The 23,668-nt window shown below is 32.4% G+C and overlaps 2 protein-coding genes across 3 annotated transcripts; both read left to right on the top strand.

Moving 5' to 3' along the window:
- Window positions 1–13,514: 13,514 nt before the first annotated feature.
- LOC137818084 (NDR1/HIN1-like protein 1) lies at window positions 13,515–14,364 on the top strand. The gene has a single exon (XM_068621307.2). The coding sequence runs from the start codon at window positions 13,563–13,565 to the stop codon at window positions 14,184–14,186; it is 624 nt and encodes a 207-aa protein (XP_068477408.1). The 5' UTR covers window positions 13,515–13,562; the 3' UTR covers window positions 14,187–14,364.
- A 2,602-nt stretch (window positions 14,365–16,966) lies between these two features.
- LOC137818110 (uncharacterized) lies at window positions 16,967–23,271 on the top strand. Of its 2 annotated transcripts, XM_090297542.1 has the most exons (5): window positions 16,967–17,168; window positions 21,080–21,350; window positions 21,434–22,718; window positions 22,803–23,038; window positions 23,115–23,271. In XM_090297542.1, the coding sequence occupies exons 2-3, from the start codon at window positions 21,084–21,086 to the stop codon at window positions 21,599–21,601; spliced, it is 435 nt and encodes a 144-aa protein (XP_090153668.1). In that variant the 5' UTR covers window positions 16,967–17,168; window positions 21,080–21,083; the 3' UTR covers window positions 21,602–22,718; window positions 22,803–23,038; window positions 23,115–23,271. The 2 variants fall into 2 exon arrangements, with proteins under 2 accessions (XP_090153668.1, XP_090153669.1); XM_090297543.1 differs by lacking the exon at window positions 16,967–17,168 and having other exon boundaries at window positions 20,930–21,350.
- The last annotated feature ends 397 nt before the right edge of the window (window positions 23,272–23,668 follow it).

Raw genomic sequence — 23,668 nt, 5'->3', positions numbered from 1 at the left:
TTTAAAAGTGTCTAAAGGAGCTCTTGTGTTACTAAAGGCAATTCGATGTGATAGTTTGTATGTGTTGCAGGGTTCTACAGTTACAGGTTTTGCAGTTATTGCCTCACCCAACAAAGATAACACCAAGTTGTGGCATATGAGATTAGGCCACATGAGTGAGAAGGGAATTCTAATCCTCAAGAAGAAAGGTCACCGTGGTAACCACTGTACTGGAAAGGTTGATTTCTATGAACATTGCATTTTTGGTAAGCAGAAAAAGGTTAGTTTTTCTAAAGCCATACACAGAACCAAAGGTACTTTGGATTATATTCACTCGGATCTTTGGGGTCCGTCAAAAGTTCTCTCCAAAGGTAAATGTCGTTATATGATGACAATTATTGATGATTTCTCATGAAAACTGTGGGTGTATTTTCTCAAACATAAGAATGAAGCATTTTCCACTTTTAAATAGTGGAAATTATTGATTGAGAATCAGACTGGCAAGAAGATAAAGAGGTTAAGGACAGACAATGGCCTTGAGTTCTGTTCAAATGAATTCAATGATTTCTGCAAGAAGGAAGGCATTTCCAGACACTTCACCATCCCAAGTACTCCACAACAGAACGGGGTTGCAGAAAGAATGAATAGAACTATCCTGGAGAGAGTTCGTTGCATGTTCTCCCATTCTGGTTTGAGCAAATCTTTTTGGGCTGAAGTGGCTTCAACGGCATGTTATCTGATAAACCGCTCTCCTAATATATCAATTGACTGCAACATTCCAGAAGAAGTTTGGTCAGGTAACCCTATTGATTATTCTAATCTTAAAATATTTGGTTGTCTTGCTTATTCTCATGTAAACGAGGGAAAATTAGAACCTCATGCTAAGAAGTGCATTTTCTTGGGTTATGACTCAGGGGTTAAAGGCTATCGTTTGTATGACTGATGACTTTTTTACGACAAGTGCACCGCGTCAGAAGTAATAATTGTCCCTAAAGACGGATATTGATCCCACAAGGAACAGTGAATTATCGAGTACAATATTCGCTAAATATAACAATAAAAAGAGTTTGAAGTGATGATGTTGGCACTGATCAATAAGAAAACAAACAAAGAATTAGTTGCTTCAATTGGAAAAATAGGATTAGGTTTCATCTCTTCCACTCTCATGTATTTTGATTAGCATGTTAATATTAAGCTCTTTGATTGAAATTGATGCCCGTAGAAAATTCATTTATATCGATCTCTCCCATATAAAATCCTTAAGAATGTTTCCTAAATATCGATCCCTCGCATATTTATAAAAACAACTTAGAATCACACTCAGACGTTAATGGCAATTAACATTTCAAGTCTATCCCTAACACTCAAATATGCTAAGTATTGATGTTTAGGTCCAAACCCTAAAAATACCTCTCGGTCAGATTTAAGATTCTCAATATGTCACGGAAAGTTAATAGCAAAACAACAATACCAATAATCAATCAAGAACTAAATATTAATATATAAGATATCACCTCAATACATAAGAGTTTGAGCATATTACTCTCAATCCCAAAGGGTAGAATTAGCTACGCATACTTCTAGCACCTTTCATTCTCCCAATTGATTACAATTCACTCTATGGTGTTTTCCTCTCAATCTGGCACACTACAATTTAGCCTCTAGCTCTCTATTTATCCTAGTTTTCTAGGGTTAGGTTGTTTCCTATGTCGCGCTAATGGGCTAAATGATAAAACATAAAAAAAAGTCCAATCTTTCTTTCCATCTTTTTCCATTCTAAGACCTTCTATCTTTATCTTTTTAGCTCAAATCATTCATCTTAAATCCAAATCTCCAATCTTCCTTAGAAATCTGCAATTAACACCAAATTTGGGAATAAATTACTCTTATTCAAATAAAGATCATAAAAAATATAAAAAGGTATAAATTCATAAATTAGAGATTATTTTATATGTAAATTAGCAATATAAAGGGCTAGAGGGCTATATCTTAAGTGCCTATATTTTAATATGAAATATTACTGAAATTAGACACTTATCAATGACCCAGAATCTCACAAAATAATTCACAGTCGGAATGCGACCTTTAATGAAAATGTTATGCTCTCTTCTGTAAAAGATACTGTCATTTCCTCAATTGATACAGGTGAACAGGAAGATGCTCGAGAGAATGTGGAGTTTGAGATTAAAACACCCGCTCATGAGGAAGACGTTCCCAATTCCTCTAGTACTCAAGGTGATCAAGTCATTGTTATTGATGGTACAAATAAATATTTGAGTCCACATGAGCAATGTCCACTTAAACGACGAGGGTTACCACAACCGTGGTCTATGGCTCAAGAACTTCCACAACAGAGACCAAGAAAACCAACTCAAAGATTAATTGCAGAATCTGCCAACATTGTTTATGCTTTAACTATTGCAGAAGAGATGGGTGAAGAAGGTGAACCCAAGAATTACTCTGAAACTATCTCTAATGACGACTCAACAAAGTGGATTGCTACTATGCAAGAAGAAGTTGAGAGTCTTCTCAAAAACGAAACATGGGAATTGGCAAAGTTACCATAAGGAAAACGAGTCATTAGTTGCAAGTGGATCTTTAAGAGAAAAGAAGGGATCCCTGGTGTTGAGAGTACAAGGAATAAAGCAAGATTTGTTGTAAGAGGTTTTGATCAAGAGAAAGGTATTGACTTTAATGAAGTATTTTCTCCTGTTGTTCGTCATACTTCAATACGTATATTACTTGCTTTAGTTGCCTTGTATGATTTGGAGTTGGAACAGTTAGATGTGAAAACTGCTTTTCTTCATGGTAATCTTGAGGAAGAGATTTACATCCAGCAGCCTGAGGGGTTCGTTGTTCCTGGAAAGGAGGACCATGTATGTCGTTTGAAGAAATCTCTCTACGACTTGAAGCAATCACCAAGACAATGGTATAAGAGGTTTGATTCTTTCATGGTTGGACATGGATACTCCAGAAGTAGCTATGATAATTGTGTTTATTTTCAAAAGACATCTGATGGGTCATTTATATACTTGTTGTTATATGTTGATGACATGTTGATTGCCGCAAGAGATAAATCTTTAGTTACCAAGTTAAAGGCCCAGCTTAGTAGTGAATTTGATATGAAGGACTTAGGTCCGGCCAAGAAAATTTTAGGAATGGAGATCAATAGAGATCGTCAAGCTGGAAAACTTTTTCTATCACAAAAGAAGTATGTTCTTAAGATGCTTGACAAATTTGGAATGCGAGATTGCAAAGCTGTTAATACTCCAATTGCCGCCCACTTCAAGTTGTCATCAGATCAATGTCCAAAATCAGACGAGGACAAAAGGCGCATGTCACATGTCCCGTATTCAAATGCAATTGGAAGTCTCATGTATGCTATGGTATGTACTATACCTGATTTAGCTTATGTTGTTAGCATTGTTAGCAGGTTCATGCATAATCCAGGCAAGGCACACTGGGAAGTCGTTAAATGGATACTTCGTTATCTGAAAGGTTCTCCAGATCTTAGTTTGGTATTTGATCAACATATAACGATCCCGGAGGAGTAGTTGGCTATGTTGATGCTGACTATGGTGGTGATTTAGATCGGAGAAGGTTACTTTCAGCCTACATTTTTACCCTATGTGGGTTTGCTATCAGTTGGTATTCTTCACTTCAAGCCATTGCGGTTTTTTCCACCACTGAAGTAGAATATATTGTTGCTACAAAAGGTATGAAAGAGGTTATATGGCTTCGAGGCTTGGTAAGTGAACTTGGTCTTCAACAAGATGTTTTTGTTATATTTTGTGATAGTCAGAGTGTTGTCCACTTAACCAGGAACATTAAGTATCACTCAAGGACCAAGCAAATTGAAATTAAACACCATTTTATCCGAGACATTGTTGATACAGGAGATATAATTGTTGAAAAAATTCATACGACCGAAAATCCTGCAGACATGTTGACCAAGCCACTTCCATCGGCTAAGTTCGATCATTGTCTGAACTTAGCTGGTATTATCTATACTTAATCAAGGCTTCATGGCGAGAGAGTGTTCCAGTCAAAGGCAAGTCAAGGTTATGACTCACCTTTCCGTTTTCTTGTCATAATTGGGAGGTTACTTGCCACACTTAATTGAAATCAAAGGGAGGTTACTCACCACAATTAAATTGTAATCAAATGGAGGTTTCTTACTACAATTAATTGTCATCAAAGGGAGGTTAATTACCATTAATTGTATTTATTATTGTTGTCTCCTAGAACCACCATATATAGTGGCTTCCTTCAAACAATGTAACACACAACAAACAAACAACACACACTTGCTTTCTCTCTCTTTTCATATACTTTCTATTACTGTTCTTGGGTGTAAGTGTTTAATCCATATAGAGAGGATTTTTTTTAGGGTTATTTATCTATTAGTATGAGAGGAATTCATTGTACTCTCAGTACCATTATAGTGGAAGTTTTGACTCTCTCATCGGTGGTTTTTTACCTCTATTTAAAGGGGTTTTCCACCTAAAAATTTCTGGTATCATTCTCACTTTACTTTGTTACTTTAATTTCTCATAATCTTTGGTTGAAATTATTACGCTTCCGCACACGATATCCTTACAATTTTATATATTTTAGACTTTAGTTTTCGGTTAGGACTAGGATTTCAATACCATGTTTTTAGTTAAATTTTTAAAAATAACTAAAAAATTCTTAATTTTATAAAATTTAACAAATTAATAATTTAATTAGTTATTCCAATTATTTTAGAGCAAAAAACAAATAATTTTTTTCAAAAGAATCCACCTAGGCACTTGTAAAAATTGTTGATCAAATATCTATTTAATATTAAAGTAATATCACTTTAGTACAATTATATCACTTTTACACGATTTCTTTTACAAAGTTGTGCTTCTCTAATTTGTTTTCAGGATGATTAAAAAAAGCGAAATTAAATCTCCTTACAACACATGGGTCCGTATCCATTTTTCGCAAAATCTGAACCTAAAATTATTACCAAAATATAATATTGCATATACATGTTTGAGTGAGAAAAATGGAGAATGAAGTTGCATGTTTATTGGAAGTGACAAAAAGTTAGCTTTGGTAGTAACTGAATAGAGAATGTTGAGGAAGCAGTGGGTGAAAATTTGAAGTCAGCAAAAGAGAAGTACTTGTACGAAAAGAAAATGTTTTCGGACTTATTTTCGGAAGTTAAAACTTACACATTAAGGCAAAGAAATAGGAGTACAATAGTTGGATATAAATATTAAATAATCTTATATTTTCTCCTTGTCATTTATTATTTTTATTTAATTTTGATTTGACATGTAATTCTTACCGATTAAAAGACACGTGCACGTGTACTTGTATCAAAATAAGTTTATTGTGTCATTGTGCTAATGTGATGGTCAAAACCAGTTTCTAGTGTAAAAGATTATAAAACATTAATGGATTGTCCGATAAAGAGGAGGGAGAAAAAAGGGTTTAGTTTAGGAAGAAGACGAAGAGAATTTTTTTTTTTTTTATCTAATACTTAAGCTATATTATTTTTAAAATATTTTATCTTTATTTTTTATTTATTTAAACCAAAAGCATTGTCTCGCGGGAAGACTTGAGCAAAGGTACTAGGAGCTTGAGTATATTGATCTTGTAAGTACAAGTTCTATTCTATTTTTTCCACATTCATAGATTAAGTAGTTAGAGTTATACTTAGTTATTTTTCGTATGTTGTAAGATTTATTAGTTAAGCAGGTCACCCAGAGGATGTGTGTGCGGTATTGGTGGTTCTTAGGAACTCCTCAATTATTTTGGTTCATAACTACAAATAAGTGTCGACTCTAGTAGTCAATAGCCCTTACATAAGATGGAGATGCAATTTGAAGAAAAATTAAATCAAATTTGACAGTCCTTGCAGTAAGAGTTTAACGAGAAGTTAGAGTCTCTTACTCGTTCCTAATAACAGACTCAAGAAACACCTTGTACAATTCTCGAGGTTATTCAAGTGAGCACTAAAGGAAGCTGTGTTGTTGCAAATCCTTAAACAGATCTTACTCGCATTGATGTACCAAACTAGTGTGAGTTATATGTTGAAGATAACCCCTCGCGTCTAGTGGCAATTGGTTGACAAGGAAGGTTAATCATTCATAGTGTCCCTCTACAGTCCAACGTGTAGTGGCTGATAGAAGCTCAAGATGCTATTGTTCGAGTGCCCCTTCCCAGTACAAATATTCAATTGGTGGGAGAGGTTTTAGTAACTTTTTTGGCTTGGCTTAGACCTTTGGTCCTACCAATCTCAACACAGGCACGTGTATTACATTGTATTATTTTTTGTTTAGTTTTTATTGTTATAATTTTTATCAATGTTGAACTAACATTTTGCCTTTCGTTGAAAAAATGTTCCATTGTACTAAGCAGATTCTGAGAGAACCTAACCTATTATTGTTGATGATCAAATGGTAGAAGTTGAGGATGATCTCATATCTTAGCTTCTAACCATATTATCTAGGTTGAGGAGGAAACCTTTACAGATACAAAGACCACAAAGTATTTGAAGTTGATACTATTATTTTTCCTCTATACATTTCCTTACCATACATATTGGAGGTTAGGTTACCTCCATATTAATCATTTCAGTGATACAACTATGGGTCATATAGGTGATCATTTTATGTTTTTCTTTGTTTTTCATATTATAATAATTACATTTAACTTATAATTCATTGTGTTATGTATATAGACAAATTGAGTGTGGAGTCAGGAAAATCATAAATATATGAATTTGTTGAGCCTCAATCCATGCAAAAATTTGGGAAGATAAAAGTCCAATACATTGATGGGTTAGCTTTCTAACTTGTATTTATTTTAAACTAATTAGGTAATCATAGAACTAATTGTTTATCATTCATTGTAGGTCTCATTGGCAGTTAATTGTAATTGTATATAGGGATTACATAGTGGTGTGGTCTTGTTCACTTAAAAGAAAACAAAGTTAGGAAATTATATCACAAAGGTAAATTTAACATTTTTCATTACATTTAACAAGTATAATTGTATTATATAACCTTACTATAATTAAAGTTGTGATTGAGACATATTTTAAGTGGAAGGAGGTCATTGCAATTCATATACCCTAAGGTTAGACAACTTTTAAAACATTCAATAGTTATTTTATTTAAAAGTTGCATGAAATGATTTTGTCACTTGTTTGTCATTTTAGTGTAATAAACAAGTTAATTTGTTCAAATATAACTATTACATGATGTATTGGATAAGAGTCCTCCTGAACAAAAATAACAAATAAAAGTAAAGTTCAAAATTACTTTTATGAGTATTACATAATAATATGATAATAATATGAGTCAAATGTGATAGGTCTTTAATGATCGAACTTCATTATCCCAAATCATATCTAATAAATAAATAAAACTCGTTAAAAACCTTCTTTTTCCTACAAATATAGTATAGTTAGATTTATTTTCTAATATTAATTAAATTTTATGTTAAATTATACTTTTAATTAACTTTTTTTACAAAATGATTAATTTCTATTTTGTGTATACGCCGAACATAATTTTCTATATTTCTGATTAAGTTAATATTAATTAATTTTTTAAAATAAATATCCAAAATTTACATAGACTAGAGTGCATGATCATCTTAAATTTTATAAATACTTTTTTACAAATATGGATCAATTCACGTTGATTGATCTATAATCTAACATCAATACATCCTTTCTTACATTAAATATTGTATTTATTATAAATTTACTTCTTCTACAATCACGTTAAACGTTTCCTTGATATAAATAATCTTAAATATCTAATATATAATATAAAAGATCAGTATTATAAAATAAATAAACAAATAAACAAAAACAATACCTATAACAAAAAAGGATTCAGATTCATTTAAATAAATAAATATTAATTTAAAATATAATATAATAACTCTGCATTTCAGTATAACAGTGTAGCCAAATTATTACTGAATATTTAAAGGTGGATGAACTCAGTTCTTGATACTTTTAAACATGAAACTAGGTTAGGTATTTATAGGTAGTTTGATAGATATGGATAACGAATGACCAAACCTAACAAATCTTATTAAAATTATATTTAAAAAAAATTAAGTTTAGAAATTTTTTTATAATATAGTTTGAGTTAATCTGCTCTCAATGAGTTCCTGTAATGCAGTTTTGAAAGAGAAAGATTGGTTTCTTACGTATTAATTAGATCCACCGACTGAATAGTTGAAATGAAGAGTCTATTCGAAATTATAGCAATGGCTCTTCACTGTTCTCGAGATTTCTAACTATAGTACTTGTATGAATGCACATCAACACATATGGCATAATAATTAATGAAACCATCTAACAGGTTTAAATCCACAGACAACTTCTGACAACTATTTACTCATAAATGTTCCAACAGTAAAACACTGCAACTCTCTGGTTATATCAACTTCATACAACTGAATCATAGTTTCGGAATCTGTGAGCCTTGTAGCATAGGTGATACCTACATTAATAGTTTTCATTCTCATTTATTTATCATTGCAAAGTTTCATCATGTTACCTACTTCATACTGCTAATAAGGAAATATAAAACTATAAACGAATAATAGGTTGGCAGATAGATTAAAAGTAAGGTAAAAAAATGAACCAAACTTATATTAATCTTTTAGGCTGCAAAAAGAATTTAAAATTGCTTTTACACATTTGTAATTGTAGTTTTTTATTAGTTTGTGATTTTTGAAAAGATGAACCGCAAGTTAGTCCTTCAAAAACTATTGATATATTATTTGTTTCGATCTAAACTATTGATACGTTATTTGTTCTGATTTCAACTAATGAAATAAAATAATTAGGTTAATTGTCTAGAAGTATTGTTGGTTTGAAGTTTTATTATTAGAAGGATTATTGGTTTTCGAGTTTCAAGTTTTATTATGATTTTGTTCTTAACATAATATTTCTAAGGGAATATGCATTTAAATTGTTATTGATATTGTGTGGGATTATTAAGAACAAATTTTCCTTCAAGATTTAATGGGAACAAATTTCTTCTAGTTGAGGTTAAAAGAACAATGATTAGTTTATTTTAACTTTTGGAACCTTTTCGATTTTCTCAATCAACATTAATGTTTCGACTTCAAGTTCATTGAGATGATATTACTATGATCAATCATTGCATCTGAAGTATTGTTTATTTTGGAGCTTGAAACTTCATTAGGAATTTTTTTTAAAAGGCACCTTGAAGGGTTAAGAAAATTGTATTTAAATTATACCATCGATCTTAACTCCTAAATATTAAACATGTCTCATATTTTTTTAATGACAAAGAATGAATTAATAAAAAAAATGGAGCACTTGAAAGGTGTTACAACCCTTATACAAAATCATGTAAAAGACCATCAAGTCTACTTAACAAAGCAAACGTAAACTTCATAGCCAAAAAGGAATAGCAAAGCTCCAAACAACATAACACCAAAAAAAGAAAACAAACTCATAAACCACACAATGTGGTATGTTAAACCTGAACAAAACTACTGCAGGTGCAGGGGTTTTGACCATCATGAGGTCTTTTTTTTCGTTTTTACCAAAATGTGGTCGCTTTCAAAAATTTACAAATATGGACAAGTCGTGCCAAGTTGACACAACTTTGTCACGTTACGCCAACCCCTGAAGTCGTGTCACGTCATATATATATATATATATATATATATATAATTTTCTTTTTTTTTATATTGAGTAGTAAGTTATGTAATGTTTAAAATTAATTTGATACATAATTTTCTAAGAGTGTTAGTTTTAAGCAATAAAAAAATGAATAATTGTGTATGAATCATGTTTGACGGTAATATAATATATTAATTTGGTTATTAGATTAATAAAAAATATGAAAAACAAAAAAAATTGTTCATATTGCAAAACCGAAGGTCACAATAGAAGCAATTGTCCGCACAAACAAGCTTAATAATAAAATTCAATTTCAAGTTTGATTATTAATTTCCTCATTTTCTTTACCTAAGTATTTATTCCTTCATAAAAAAATTATTTATCAAATTAATTTCAAATATTATATAACTTATAATTTTAATTATAATTAAATAATTATAATATATATTTATTTAAAAACAAGAAAATTTAAAAAAAAAAATGATGTGGACAAAGTCGTGCCAACTTGGCACTACTTCAGGTTGACGTGATAGAAGTCGTGTCAAGTTGGCACGACTTCAGGCTGACGTGGAAAAGTCGACTTCTATATATGAAGTCATGTCAAGTTGACACGACTTGCCTCAGATTTGTAATTTTTTTTTTACAACAACCCTATTTTGGTAAAAAAAAAAAAAGAGTCTCATGATGGTTCAAAAACCGCAACTGCAAACACTCTGACCAGTTCCTACCTCACCATCTTCTTACCTCCTCTTACCTCATAACATACCCCCTACCTAATTCTTCCCATACCACAAAAAACAAGACTTAGGATCAATACACCACTGAACATAGGTGAAAATAACTAACATTTTCTTATTTTCACTCAAAACTAGACTATTAATTGTGCTAATGTAAAAATCTCAATGTGATCAACTTTACATTTCTCGAAAATTATTATATTTCTCCTTTCAAATCTTACCTACCATTGTAATCTACATACAACCACATATCCCATTCATCTTTTGGTTCGCGCAAGACAAGCTAAACCCCAAAAGGTGTTCTTTGACACTTCTTGGTGGTAGATTGATTCTCCCCAATCCACTAACAACACAAAAGGTATGAAAAATCTTTTCTCATTAGTACTTGAATGTTGAAGTCCATCAAAATCTTCAATTACATCATCTATTCTTAACCACATTTAAGACATCAGCAAAAGTTAAGCAAATGTTATTATGAATCCTAAACATGATTTGCTTAACTTTATTCATCTCTTCTATGTATTCATTTTCCACATCTGTAGTATTCCTACAATTAATCTTTCGTATATTGTGATTCTTTCGTATTCAACAAAATAATAAAGAAGACCATACTTGATTATAACTTTCACAATTAATCTTCTGAATAATTTTCTGTATGTCAAATTTTCATCTTGATTAAGATTATCATCTACATTTAAGTTTGTAATACTTTTACATGCATAAACATACCAATTTAAATGTGAAGTCTCATAACTGTTCATGACTTTAGGTTGAGTACTTACACGAAGTTTTTTCAGTGTCATTCTTGTCTTTCTCTATTTTTTTAAAAAAAACTCTAAAGATTTACTTGTTTCTTGTATGTGGTAGCACTTTCACATTATACAAACTTTTTAATTATTGCTCTTCTAGGGGCACCATACAAATTTATTCTTCATACTACTTTTTCCCTTAAGCACTTCATTCATCTTTATTTATAAATGAAAATGAATCTAATCGTAAGCACTATTTTTTTTTATCGGCAAATCGTAAGCACTATAGTAGCGAGTATGCTCTTCACCAGCAATACCATGGGAATCTTAAAGAATGACACCAATTTGAGATAGTGTGAAACCCTTTCTTCACAAACTTGCTAATGTTTTCTTCCACCTAAAACAATTAGTAACTAAAATAAATTACATCATTTGTGAGGAAAACATATTACAAGAAAATAAAATAAATCTCCGAATATAAATACAAATATTAAAGAGAGAAAGATACATCTTAGGAAGTGATCTTAAGCCAACTCAAAAGAAACCAAACAAACTTGGATTTTCAAGAATGGAAGAGAAAATATAATGATTAAAGAAAATGAAAGTATTGAAAACACTCACTACAATAAAATCATCAAATAGAAATCAATTTTTAGATACTAAAATAATTAGTTACAATAATAACTAAATTAGAGACCATTTTATAAACTAAAAAAAATAGTTTCTAAATTAGTTTCTATTATTGTTAAATGGTTTCTAAATTGGTAACTAATTAACAATCAAAATTTTAACTACTAATTATTTAGATTCTAAATTTGGTAGCAAAAACATTGTTTTTAAATACTAATTTAGAAATCATTTAACAATAATAGAAACTAATTTAAAAACAAAAAATTTATATAATCTCTAAAATTATCTCTAATTTAATAGCAACTAATTATTTTTAATGTCTAAAATTAGTTTCTATTTCATGATTTTGTTGTAGTGACTTTCTAATGTGATTTAACGTTAAATTTAAATTAAACTTTAAAGAGATATAGACAATTCGTCAAACACTTTGTAAACAAGTTAATCTTTCAAAATGTTCGGAAAAAAAAGTATTAAATTTTATTAATTGTACTTATTTAATATTTTATAAAAAAAAATACTCATATAATATTTTTAGTATATTATCATGTTATAATTTTATTTTATTTTACATTTTTTAATAAACTCACAAAGCAAGTAAATATATATATATATATATATATATATATATATAAGTCAATTATGTTTTGAAAACAACACTTAAAAGATAGAGATAGACTTTAGTTTTTCAAAATTATTTTTTTGTAAAAAAAATTATTTTAATATTGTATTGAACCAAAGTCACTATCATTTTAACTGTAACCCACTTTATCTGCCGAGATTTTTTTTTAAGTCTAAGTAAATGAATAAAAACAAAGTAATATGTTAAGAGTGAAATTGAGAAATCTAGCTCAAACATAGTTTTCTTTGGGTAATGATAATTTTTTTAATCACCAAAGAATAAAATAATTTAGGTAATGATTACAAAAAGAAATACTTATACTCCCACACCTTCATTTCTCAAAATAACTTTCTCTGATGATAATAAAAGAAATACTTATACTCTGACATTCATTTATCATTCACTATATTTCTATCTTATTTTTCTTTTTCTACTATATCACCTATGTATGATTAATTCATCTAAGACTTCCTTCAATGCACCAAATTCCCCTTTATAGCATCAATGCAATAATATAAAAATAGTAATAAGGGTAAACATTTCCGCCCTCTAAACACATTGTTAGTAATCAGAGTCTCTTTGTTACAACTTTTCTCATCAAAGAATCCAGACAGAACTCATTAATCGTTTTTTAGCTTTATAAAATAATTTAAAAACTAAAAAATAAAATTTGGTTAACTCCTAATTTATTTCAAGTAGCTTCTTATAAAGATTTTTGTTTTAAAAAATAATCTTTTATTATAAACAAACACAAAAGCAACTTTTACTTTATTTAAAATCATTAAAATATCAACCTATAATAGTAGTGAATTTTTGAAGTCCTTAGATACTCTTATGACACAGACATGTGTACTTCTCTTTCTTCACTCTTCTGCTACTAGGTAGGTCTTCACCAATTATTTTTTGCATCAAAATAATTTCTCTTTCTCTGAATTCGGCATTGCAGAGTGTACAGCATAAGAAACACCTACATTTACATCATTATTATTATTATCATCACCATTATCTTTATTATTATTATTATTTATTTATTTATTATTTTATTATTATTATTATTTATTTATTTATTATTTTATTATTATTATTATTATTATTATTCATCTTTGCATTACATATATACTCACTCAGACTCACAAACACAGGTCCCTCTCCAACCTATTATTCCTCCAAGTAATTCTCCAACAAGCACCATGTCCACCAAGGACTGCGGCCACCACCACTCTTCACACCGCCGTCTCCTCCGCCTCATTCTGATCGGCGCCGCCGGTTTCATTCTCCTGGTCCTCTTCGTTGTCTTCCTCATATGGGTCATCCTCCGCCCCACCAAGCCCCGCTTCACGCTCCAAGACGCCACCCTCTTAAACTTCAACCTCTCCTCCCCCATCCCCAACACCCTCTCCCTCACCATGCAGGTCACCCTCTCGGCCCACAACCCCAACGCCCGTATCGGCGTCTACTACCACGCGCTCCGCCTCCACGCCTCCTACCGCAGCCAGCAGATCTCCCTCCCCACCGCCCTCCCCGACACCTACCAGGGCCACCACGACTTCACCGTCTGGTCGCCGTTCCTCTACGGTAACACCGTCCCCGTCGCGCCGTTTGTTCTCGCCTCCCTGCAGCAGGACCAAAGTTCCGGCACCGTTATGGTCAACGTTAAGGTCAACGGGAGGGTCAAGTGGAAGGTCGGAACTTGGGTCTCTGGAAGGTACCACATTAATATTAACTGTCCCGCGTATATTAGCTTCGCCGGAGATCGGAGCAATGCCGAAGGAGTGAAGTTCCACCTCTTGCAAAGTTGCAGTGTTGATGTGTAGAAGAAGATTTCAGGTTTTGCTCTGCTGCTTCAACCATCTTTTCACCAGTGTTTTATCTTTCTTTTTTTCTCTTCTCTTTGTTCTTAGTTTTGTATTTAATTTTTTTAGGAGTGATTACTTGGATAAAGTGTACTTGAGTTTTATATATGAAATAATTATTCTATATTTTGTACCTCAATTTTCAACATTTTGGTTTTTCTTTTTTACTGTCAAGAAGACACTAAAATTATAGATCTTGATATTTTTACGTCTGCTTGACAAAATGATACTATTATTTTAATAATTTTTATATTATTTAATTATAAATTTATCTTTTATTATATTTTATTTTCTAAAACCATCACTGTATATAATTTGAAGGGCCAAAAATTATATATGATTTCGTATCAAACATGATGACCATGGTTCTCTTGCTAAGATTGCATCTTGGATCCTTTACTTTTACGATTTTTGTTTTTTGTCTATTGACAAGAGATTAGAATTTGGTACCCATTTTTCAGACATTTTTAATTGTACTTTGAATTTGTTTCATCAATGTTTCCATAGCTTTAGGATCACGTCCTCTGTTTACGCAACACATGATCACATTCCATAACCTAGTATTTAATGTTAGATCGACAACACGTCCCTCACTGGTTAGTTTAAATTTTTTTACTCATAGCAAGTATAGATAAAATTTAATCATTTCCATAAGAATTCACTTCACGATCTTCATTTTCAGAGAAAGACAAAGATGAAATAATTATTTTTTTTCCTTTGGGGGGACCTCATATGCATGTGGAAATAAAATAATGGAAGGAGTCACTTTTGAAAGACAGAAGTGTACTATTTCATTAAGATGGAAAACAGTTTTTTTATTTTTATAATTTTGTGATGATATTTTTCAAATTCATCATATACTATTCATAACTTGTAACATATTACGAATCTAAGATGTGTAATACACATGATTAAGTGCATATGAAATGAAGTGAGGAAAAATAATGGTGGTTTCTTTGATATGGCTTCAACTTTGTGAAAAGTAAATTCAAGAGATTCTAATAAAAGGAAAGATGAATTAACAAGTTCTACCAACTTTCCACTCCCTCAATGTATGGTGGGTCTTAGGTGGCAAGAGGGAGGTTGGAACTTTAAAGCATTCTCCATTCCCTTTAAATGCATGATCATTTATGCATCATCTACCCTCCCTCCTTTCATCTTCACTTGTTTCCATTTTTATCAAATCATGGTCTTTTCACTCTCATCATTCATAGAATAAATAACATGATTTTGTACATACAAAAAGAAGCTTCACAGTTGCTACTTCTTTCAATACCCTAATTATTGGTATAATCATCATGTAAGAAGTCATTTGTTCTTATATATTTTGTAGATGAAAGCATTATCTTCTTATTCTATAAAGTTAGTATTAAATGTAAAGGTGAATGTTATTAATATTTTGAAGATATGAAATATATTTATTTTTTATTTAACAAGTACGAAGACTTATATATAAAAGTATTAGAATTATTCTATCAACAATTATTTTTTTCATCAAAATAAATAAATAATTAAATAAATAAAAAGTATTTGAAGGATACTTTAATCCTTATAAAAAAATTAAAAAACTATCTAGATCTAACCCATGTTGTCATAATCAACGATAAGCAAAATGTATACTTAATTCTTTGTGCCGAAAACTTTACAAAAATATAAGAAGTTGAAGTTCTCTTTCTTTCTTTAATTTTATATCAGCACGTATGGAAGGGCCCAAGATTATAGTAAAATTTAAATAAATTATACAATAAAATATTAAAATTATGCACATAAAGAATTGAGAGAAAGCTCATTTTGAAGAAATAATATTTTTTAAATATTTGTAACTAGATAAGAGGGTTACAAGGAATTGAATTGTAATTCTTGACACATAATTTAAAAACTTTTGATATTATTTTTTTCAAGATGAATGCTTACGTGAGAAGATGTTTTTCACTCACTTAAATAAGTTAAAGAATATATATAGATAAATTGTTTAGAAGGTAAAATTAAAATTATATATGAAAACATACTTTAAAATAAAAATTGACGAAATTTTTTAGATACTTGAGGAATGTTTTAATCTTATATAAAAAAAAATCTCAAATCAATCTTTTTAATGTCCAACTAACTGAGGATTCATGAGACTCTACAAAACTACAACCATAGTGACAAAGACATGTCAAGAGTGATAAAGGCATGATAAAGACATTATCACAACAGAATACAAATACATCATTCTTCCAAAGAAGTCATGTTCTCACACAGGAATACAAAATAAATAAAACTCATCCTTCTCTAACAACTGAACATGATCTTTGCCAGCAAGTAGAAGTAAGCCAAACACCCAAGAGCCATAAATATCAATCCAAACTTGTGAGAAACCTGCACTGAAACTCACTGAATCTCCAAACTTGGACAAGACTATAAGTATAAATCACCGAGTACCAATTTCTCAAATACTTCATACAACATAAAGGTTCCAAACACTGATCCAAACACTAGTACAAAATTTGAAAACAACGACCATTTATTTAGTGCGGCTTTGCGTTTAAACGCATTTGTAAAAAACGCGGTGGCATTTTTGTAATTAAATTGATTTACAAATGCGGTCTTACCCTAGAACCGCTTTTGTAAATCAATTTTACCCTAAAAATAGAAGCGCGCCACTGGTTTTCACTTTCACTTTCGTCTTCTTCGCTCTTCGTTTCAACGTTCTCAGCTCTCTCTGCTTTGCATTGTAAGTTTCAGCTCTCTCTGCTTCAACGTTTGTTTTCGTTTTCGTTTTTGTCATTGTCATTATTCACTTCCTTGGCATTGTCATTTCGTTTCCTTACTCGTTTTCTGCATATAGGTGGTTACTGTTCTATTGGCTCGCTAGTTTTTTCTGCTCCGCCACCGCCACTGCTTCCGCCACCGCCTTCGCCTACGCCTTCGTCTTCGTCTCCGATCACCATCAACCTAAAGGTTAGTGTTGTATTTATTTAATATTTTGAATTTATATTTAAAATTTTGAATTCATATTTAATATTTTGAATTTTTATTTTTCTGTATTATAATATATATTTAATTAATAACTAATACAACTTGGAATGTATAACTAATAACTAATAATTTATATATTTGTGTGTATTTTGAATTTTTGTATTATATAATTTCTATTTTCTTAAATTTATATTATATATAAATTCTATTTTTGTAATTATTTTTATTTTTTGCACTTTCTCTTTGCATATCTTTCTTTTTTTCCCTGGCATCATTTATTTTTTATAATTGTCACTTTAAACTACTTTTACTTAAATAAAAATGAATATGATATTAATCTTTATGGAATTCTATAGTGTATTAAACTTTGTTCTAGAATTTTAATTTTAGAAGTGAAATATTTAGTTAGTTGTTAATTACATTTTAATAAAAGTTTTATGTTATGTTAGTTATTGTTACTTTTAGAATAGAAATATCGTGTTTGGATTGAGTCCGGGGGTGTTCGACCCTCGGCAAATGTGTGAGATTGAAGAGAATACTAATTATTAGAAAATCCTAACTATATTCCAGAATATATAATGGATCGAAGTTGGATTAATGTTGTTCGTATAAGTGATGAGTACGAAAGGGGAGTAGAGGAATTTATACAATTTGCGCAGCGTAACGCGATTATTAGTGGTCATGATGGAGCAAAGATCAGGTGTCCGTGCGTTAATTGTTTGAATGGAAGGATACTGGATGTGAATATCATGAGGGAACACCTGTTATGTGATGGGTTTCTTCGATCTTATACAACTTGGACATGGCATGGTGAATTATTAAATTTACCACGTGTTTCCGTAACTAAAGAATATGTGGGTTCTACCATGGATGAGGCAGTACACGATGATGGAGATGATGATCGATTGGAGGACATGATTCGTGATGTGGGAGCTGAGTGTTTTGCAAAAGCGCATGGATATGAAAGTATGTCAAAAGATGCAGAGACTCCTTTGTATCCTGGATCAACTAACTTCACACGGTTGTCGGCGGTGTTAAGATTGATGAATTTGAAGGCAATAAACGGATGGACTGATAAAAGCTTCACGGAATTGCTCCAGCTGTTGAAGGATATGCTTCCAGAGGGAAATAGTCTACCTAATCGTAATTACGAGGCAAAAAAGATTCTTTGTCCAATGGGTATGGAGTACAAAAAGATACATGCATGTCCTAATGATTGTATATTATACCGGAAAGATTTTGAATTGTTGAAAAGTTGTCCGAGGTGTGGGTTATCACGTTATAAGTTGAAACAAAAAGATGATGATTCTATTGATGACATGGAAAAACATGGACCCCCAATGAAGGTTATGTGGTATCTTCCCATCATTCCAAGGATGAAGCGTTTGTTTGCAAACCCAGACGATGCTAAGAATCTTAGATGGCATGCAGATGAGAGGAAATGCGATGGCATGTACCGACATCCAGCTGATTCTATTCAATGGAAGAAATTTGATGATGACTTTCCAGAATTTGGTAAAGAATCAAGAAATATCCGACTTGGTTTAGCTACAGACGGAATGAATCCGTTTGGTAATATGAGTACAAATCACAGTTCATGGCCTGTATTACTAGTTATTTACAACTTACCTCCTGGATTGTGCATGAAGCGAAAATACATGATGTTGTCTATGATGATATCCGGTCCGAAACAACCAGGGAATGATATTGATGTTTATCTAAGTCCCCTAATTGAAGATTTGAAGTTAATGTGGGACCAGGGTGTCGAAGTATTTGACGGATTTGCTAATGAAACTTTCAAGCTTCATGCCATGTTATTTTGCACCATCAATGACTTTCCGGCATATGGTAACTTATCAGGTTATAGTGTTAAGGGTCACAAAGCGTGTCCAATATGCGAAGAAGACACTGCTTCTCAACAATTGAAACATGGAAGGAAAACAGTATATCTTCGGCATCGGAGGTTTCTTAGAAGTCATCATCCTTACCGGAGGTTGAAAAAAGCCTTTAATGGACACCAAGAGGGTAGTGGTCCACCAACTCCATTAACCGGTGTTGAGGTTTACGAAAAGGTAAATAACATAGACCACACCTTCGGCAAGTCCAAAAAAAAGTCATCTGTGACAAATATTTGGAAGAAGAAATCAATCTTCTTTGATCTTCCGTACTGGTCGAGGTTAGAAGTCAGACATTGTATAGATGTAATGCATGTTGAGAAGAATGTGTGTGATAGCTTAATTGGTACACTTCTTAACATTAACGGGAAGACGAAGGATGGTGTAAATGCTCGTTTAGATTTGATTGAGATGAACATACGCGGCGAGTTGGCACCCATACAAATGGGTAAGCGTACATATTTGCCCCCAGCCTGTTACACAATGTCAAAAGATGAAAAAATTAGTTTTTGTCAATGTCTAAAGGGTGTGAAAGTGCCACAAGGACATTCCTCAAATGTGAAGAGTCTAGTGTCAATGCAAGATTTGAAGTTAATTGGGTTGAAGTCTCATGATTGTCACATCTTGATACAACAATTGTTGCCGGTAGCTATCCGTGGGATCTTACCAAAAAATGTTAGACACACCATAACCCGTTTGTGCTCATTCTTCTCTTCCATCTGTTGTAAAGTCATTGATCCCTCAAAACTAGATGAACTTCAAAATGAAATTGTTGTTATCTTGTGTGAATTGGAAATGTTTTTTCCTCCGTCTTTTTTTGACATCATGGTTCATCTAGTGGTGCATCTGGTAAGAGAGGTTAGATTGTGTGGACCAGTGTACTTAAGATGGATGTATCCTGTTGAGCGGTATATGAAAATTTTGAAAGGTTATGTGAAAAATCATTATCGTCCAGAGGCTTCAATGATTGAAAGGTACATAGCTGAAGAAAGTATTGAATTTTGTTCAGAGTACATGACAAAAGCAAATCCAATAGGTGTTCCAGCTAATTCATGGCACCACAGGCGTTCTACAAGTAAATGTTTACATGGTGTGAATATTGTAAGCAAATCTCGATCAGAAGTCTTGCAAGCACATTTGTACATATTGAATAACACAGATGAAGTTGTACCTTACATAGAAGCTCATAAAGCCATTGTGAAGGCAAATAACCCAAGACAAGCAGAGAAATGGGTCTTGATGGAACATAATAGAACTTTCATGCCTTGGTTTAAAGATGAGGTGTTCAAGGATTCAACGGCATCAGAGACCTTGACTTGGTTGGCTGCTGGATTGAAGTTTGATGTCATTTCATGTACAGCGTACGAAGTGAATAATTGTATATTTTACACGAAGTCCCTGGATGAAAAGAGTACAGTTCAAAATTCTGGTGTTACTCTTGAAGCCGAGTCAATGCAGTTTTCGACTTCGAAAGATACAAATCCAGTACTTGGATCAATGGCATACTATGGGTTTATAGAAGAGATATGGGAGATTGACTACACTAAGTTTTCCGTTCCAGTTTTCAAGTGTAAATGGGTTGATAATAAAAGTGGGGTTAAAATTGATGAATCAGGATTCACACTAGTGGACTTTCGAAAGATAGGGTATCGAGATGAGCCATTTATAATGGTTCAACAAGCATCTCAGGTTTTCTATGTGAAAGATCCTACGTCAGAACATTGGTATGTCGTTTTACACGGGAAAAAACAAGGGGAAGCCATAAATGATATTGAATATGGCGAAACTCGTTCATTCACACCAATGATAACTAATAAAGATGACGATGTACTTGATGATGTACATGCAACCCGTAAAGACCACAGTGAAGGAATTTACATATAAACATTCAACCCACATGCAACATGTAAATAAACATTTATAATTTTATGTATTATTTTTATATGATTTTAATTCGATGCACATTAACTAATGTTTGTTACCTAATTTTTTTAACAGAGACATGGATGACGACCAGACTCCAGTCAGACCTCGATCTGGGCGAGGTAGTAGAGGACCTACTAGATTGAAGCGTCTTGCATTGAGACGTGCTGCTGGTGAGAAGACACATGTTGACATTGACGTCAACACTGGAGTGGCTTTTGGTCCTAAGGCAGATGAGTTTATGAGCTATCTTGGAGTTGTTTCTCGTGAGAGGCTCTCCATTTTGATTAATTCATGGGATGAGGTTTCAGAGGTTGATCGGAACATGCTATGGGAGGATGTTCTGGTAAGCTTTACATTATTATTGTTATCATATAATGCTTTTTAATATTGATTAATTAATTTTAATTTCATGATGTTATTTTGCAGGCAAACTTTGACATTCCTGATGTGGAACCGCTTCGATCAAAGATATTATCCAATATCGCACTTAAATTTCGTACCTTTAAGTCAAGACTGACATCGAGATACATTTTTGGCGACCTTAAAGACGAAAATCCATGTTTAAAGTACCAACATATTGATGAAGAGACATGACGTCTTTTTAGAGAAAGCCGTGAAAATGAGGCTTGGATGGTAAGTGAAGTAACTTTTTTGTTTATATAACATTAATAAGTTTATCTTATTTACTTCAGTTTGTTTATTTCAATTATGACAGGATCGTCGGAAGAAAGCTCAAGAGATAGCTTTGAAGAATCTTACCCCGCACGTTATGTCTCGTTCGGGGTATAGAAAACTTGAGCAAACACTGATGGTGGAAAAGGAGAAATCTCAACAGGGGACGTATTCTGAGAATGTGGAAACAGGGGTCACTTCTCCTCCACCACCTTTTCGCCATGAAAAATGGAAGAGGGCCCGAATTAAAAAGTCCGGTGCACCAAGTTCCGAGCAATCCGGGGTTATAATCGAAAAAATTGTAAGTTATTTTTGTTATTTTCAATTTTTTTAAAGCATTAATTATATTAACGATTGAAAATATGATTTTTGTGTACTCTTGCAAGATTCCTTGGAATCCGACGGTACATTTGTTGTTGAAGGTCGTCACGATATCCTGGTTGAAGCAATTGGACGACCTGAACACTCTGGTCGTGTTCGTGCCGCTGGACAAGGGGTCGGAATTAAACTTTATTTTGGAGTTTCAGAACGACAGCCATCCTCCTCCTCCAAGAAGGAAACTCAAATGAAGACTAAGTTACGTGAAGAAATAATGGAGGAGATGAGAAAGGAGACTGATTTGATGTGGCTGGAGATGAAAAAGGAGAATGATCGAATGCGACAAGAGTTTCTATCGGAACAAGTTTGTGCTGAGCCGATTGAACCCCTTGTTAGTCCCACTCCCAAGAGCACAAAGGGGAGTTGTGTGGCTCCTCCAACATCAGGGGATGATATCAATGGGCAGACAGAGGATTGTGAGCTACTGGTAGTGGGCGGCAAACTTCCTCGGGTGGTGGCACTTGGAAAAGTCTATAAAAACGCCACCACCTTACATAACGTTCCTCTCTCCCCTGATGTGGCGAAGGTAACTGTTGAAATAGTATGATTTCCTGATGCTCGTGTTCCACTACCTTCAGATGAGGTAACCACTGTGGCCGATGCATTTCAGACATTCGTTGCCTGGCCCAGAGAGCTCATTCGATCTATGCCCGAACCTCATGTAATAATTTCGTTTCATTATATTATTTTTTATTTATATTTATATATTACATATAATTTAATACAAATGTTGTTTATCTTGTAGGAACCTTTTCAGCCACCAACTCCGAAAAAGAAGCGTGAGGTTCCAGTTTATGATCCTATGGCTTCCCTACGTCTCATTGCTAGTCAGATTGGCAATGATCCTTTTCCAGTTCCGTGGGATAATACATTTTTTCAAATCAACACTGAACTGCCACTGATGATTTACAACACAGATTTATCAGAATTTATATCTGGGAACCAGGAGCTCAATATAAGTATAATTCAATTTTTTATGATGTAAGTATCTTTACCTATTATTCAATTTACTTTATGTTAAATTATTATTGATTATGCTTTAACTAAAAACTTGTAGGTTTTTGCATAGAGTCTGTATCACTGAGGGGAAGGAAAATATGTATGGATTCGTAGATCCTGCATATACTAATCCCGTTGGACCAAACTCAACTGAGACTCAAGCATACATCACTAACATCCTGGAAAAAGAGGGAAAACAAATTTATTTATGCCCTTACATTAATGAGTAAGTTTAATTATATGTCATCAATTATTATTATTTCATGTTTTAAATATTTACTAACTCTTTTCAATGATCATATAGGCATCATTGGCAGTTACTTGTCTTATCAATGGTTGATAAGACTGCTGTGTGGTTCTGTTCCCTACACAAGAAGATGCCCACAAAATTTAAGGATATCATTGATACGTAAGTATAGTATAAACTTAACTTTGTATATGTTACTAATTAACCATCTACTAACGAGGTTTTTTGTATTAACCAGTTCATGGCGTGGATATAACATCCTAAAAGGTCGATCCAGTTCAAATAATTTGAACTACATAAGAGTAAAGGTTTGTAATTTTTTTCTTTCTCTATTATCATTGTTTATCAATATACTAACATATTAC

Source organism: Phaseolus vulgaris, chromosome 11 (assembly GCF_051622355.1).
Source record: "Phaseolus vulgaris cultivar YP4 chromosome 11, ASM5162235v1, whole genome shotgun sequence".
NCBI classification, from domain to species: Eukaryota; Viridiplantae; Streptophyta; class Magnoliopsida; order Fabales; family Fabaceae; genus Phaseolus; species Phaseolus vulgaris.
The sequence above is the reverse complement of the archived record's forward strand: the minus strand, read 5'-3'. Positions and strand labels throughout refer to the sequence as shown.

Coding starts and splice junctions, on each gene's coding strand:
- LOC137818084 (XM_068621307.2), top strand. CDS start 13,563: ATGTCCACCAAGGACTGCGGCCACCACCACTCTTCACACCGCCGTCTC.
- LOC137818110 (XM_090297542.1), top strand. CDS start 21,084: ATGGATGACGACCAGACTCCAGTCAGACCTCGATCTGGGCGAGGTAGT. Junction 21,351..21,433: donor TGCTATGGGAGGATGTTCTG/GTAAGCTTTACA, acceptor GTTATTTTGCAG/GCAAACTTTGACATTCCTGA.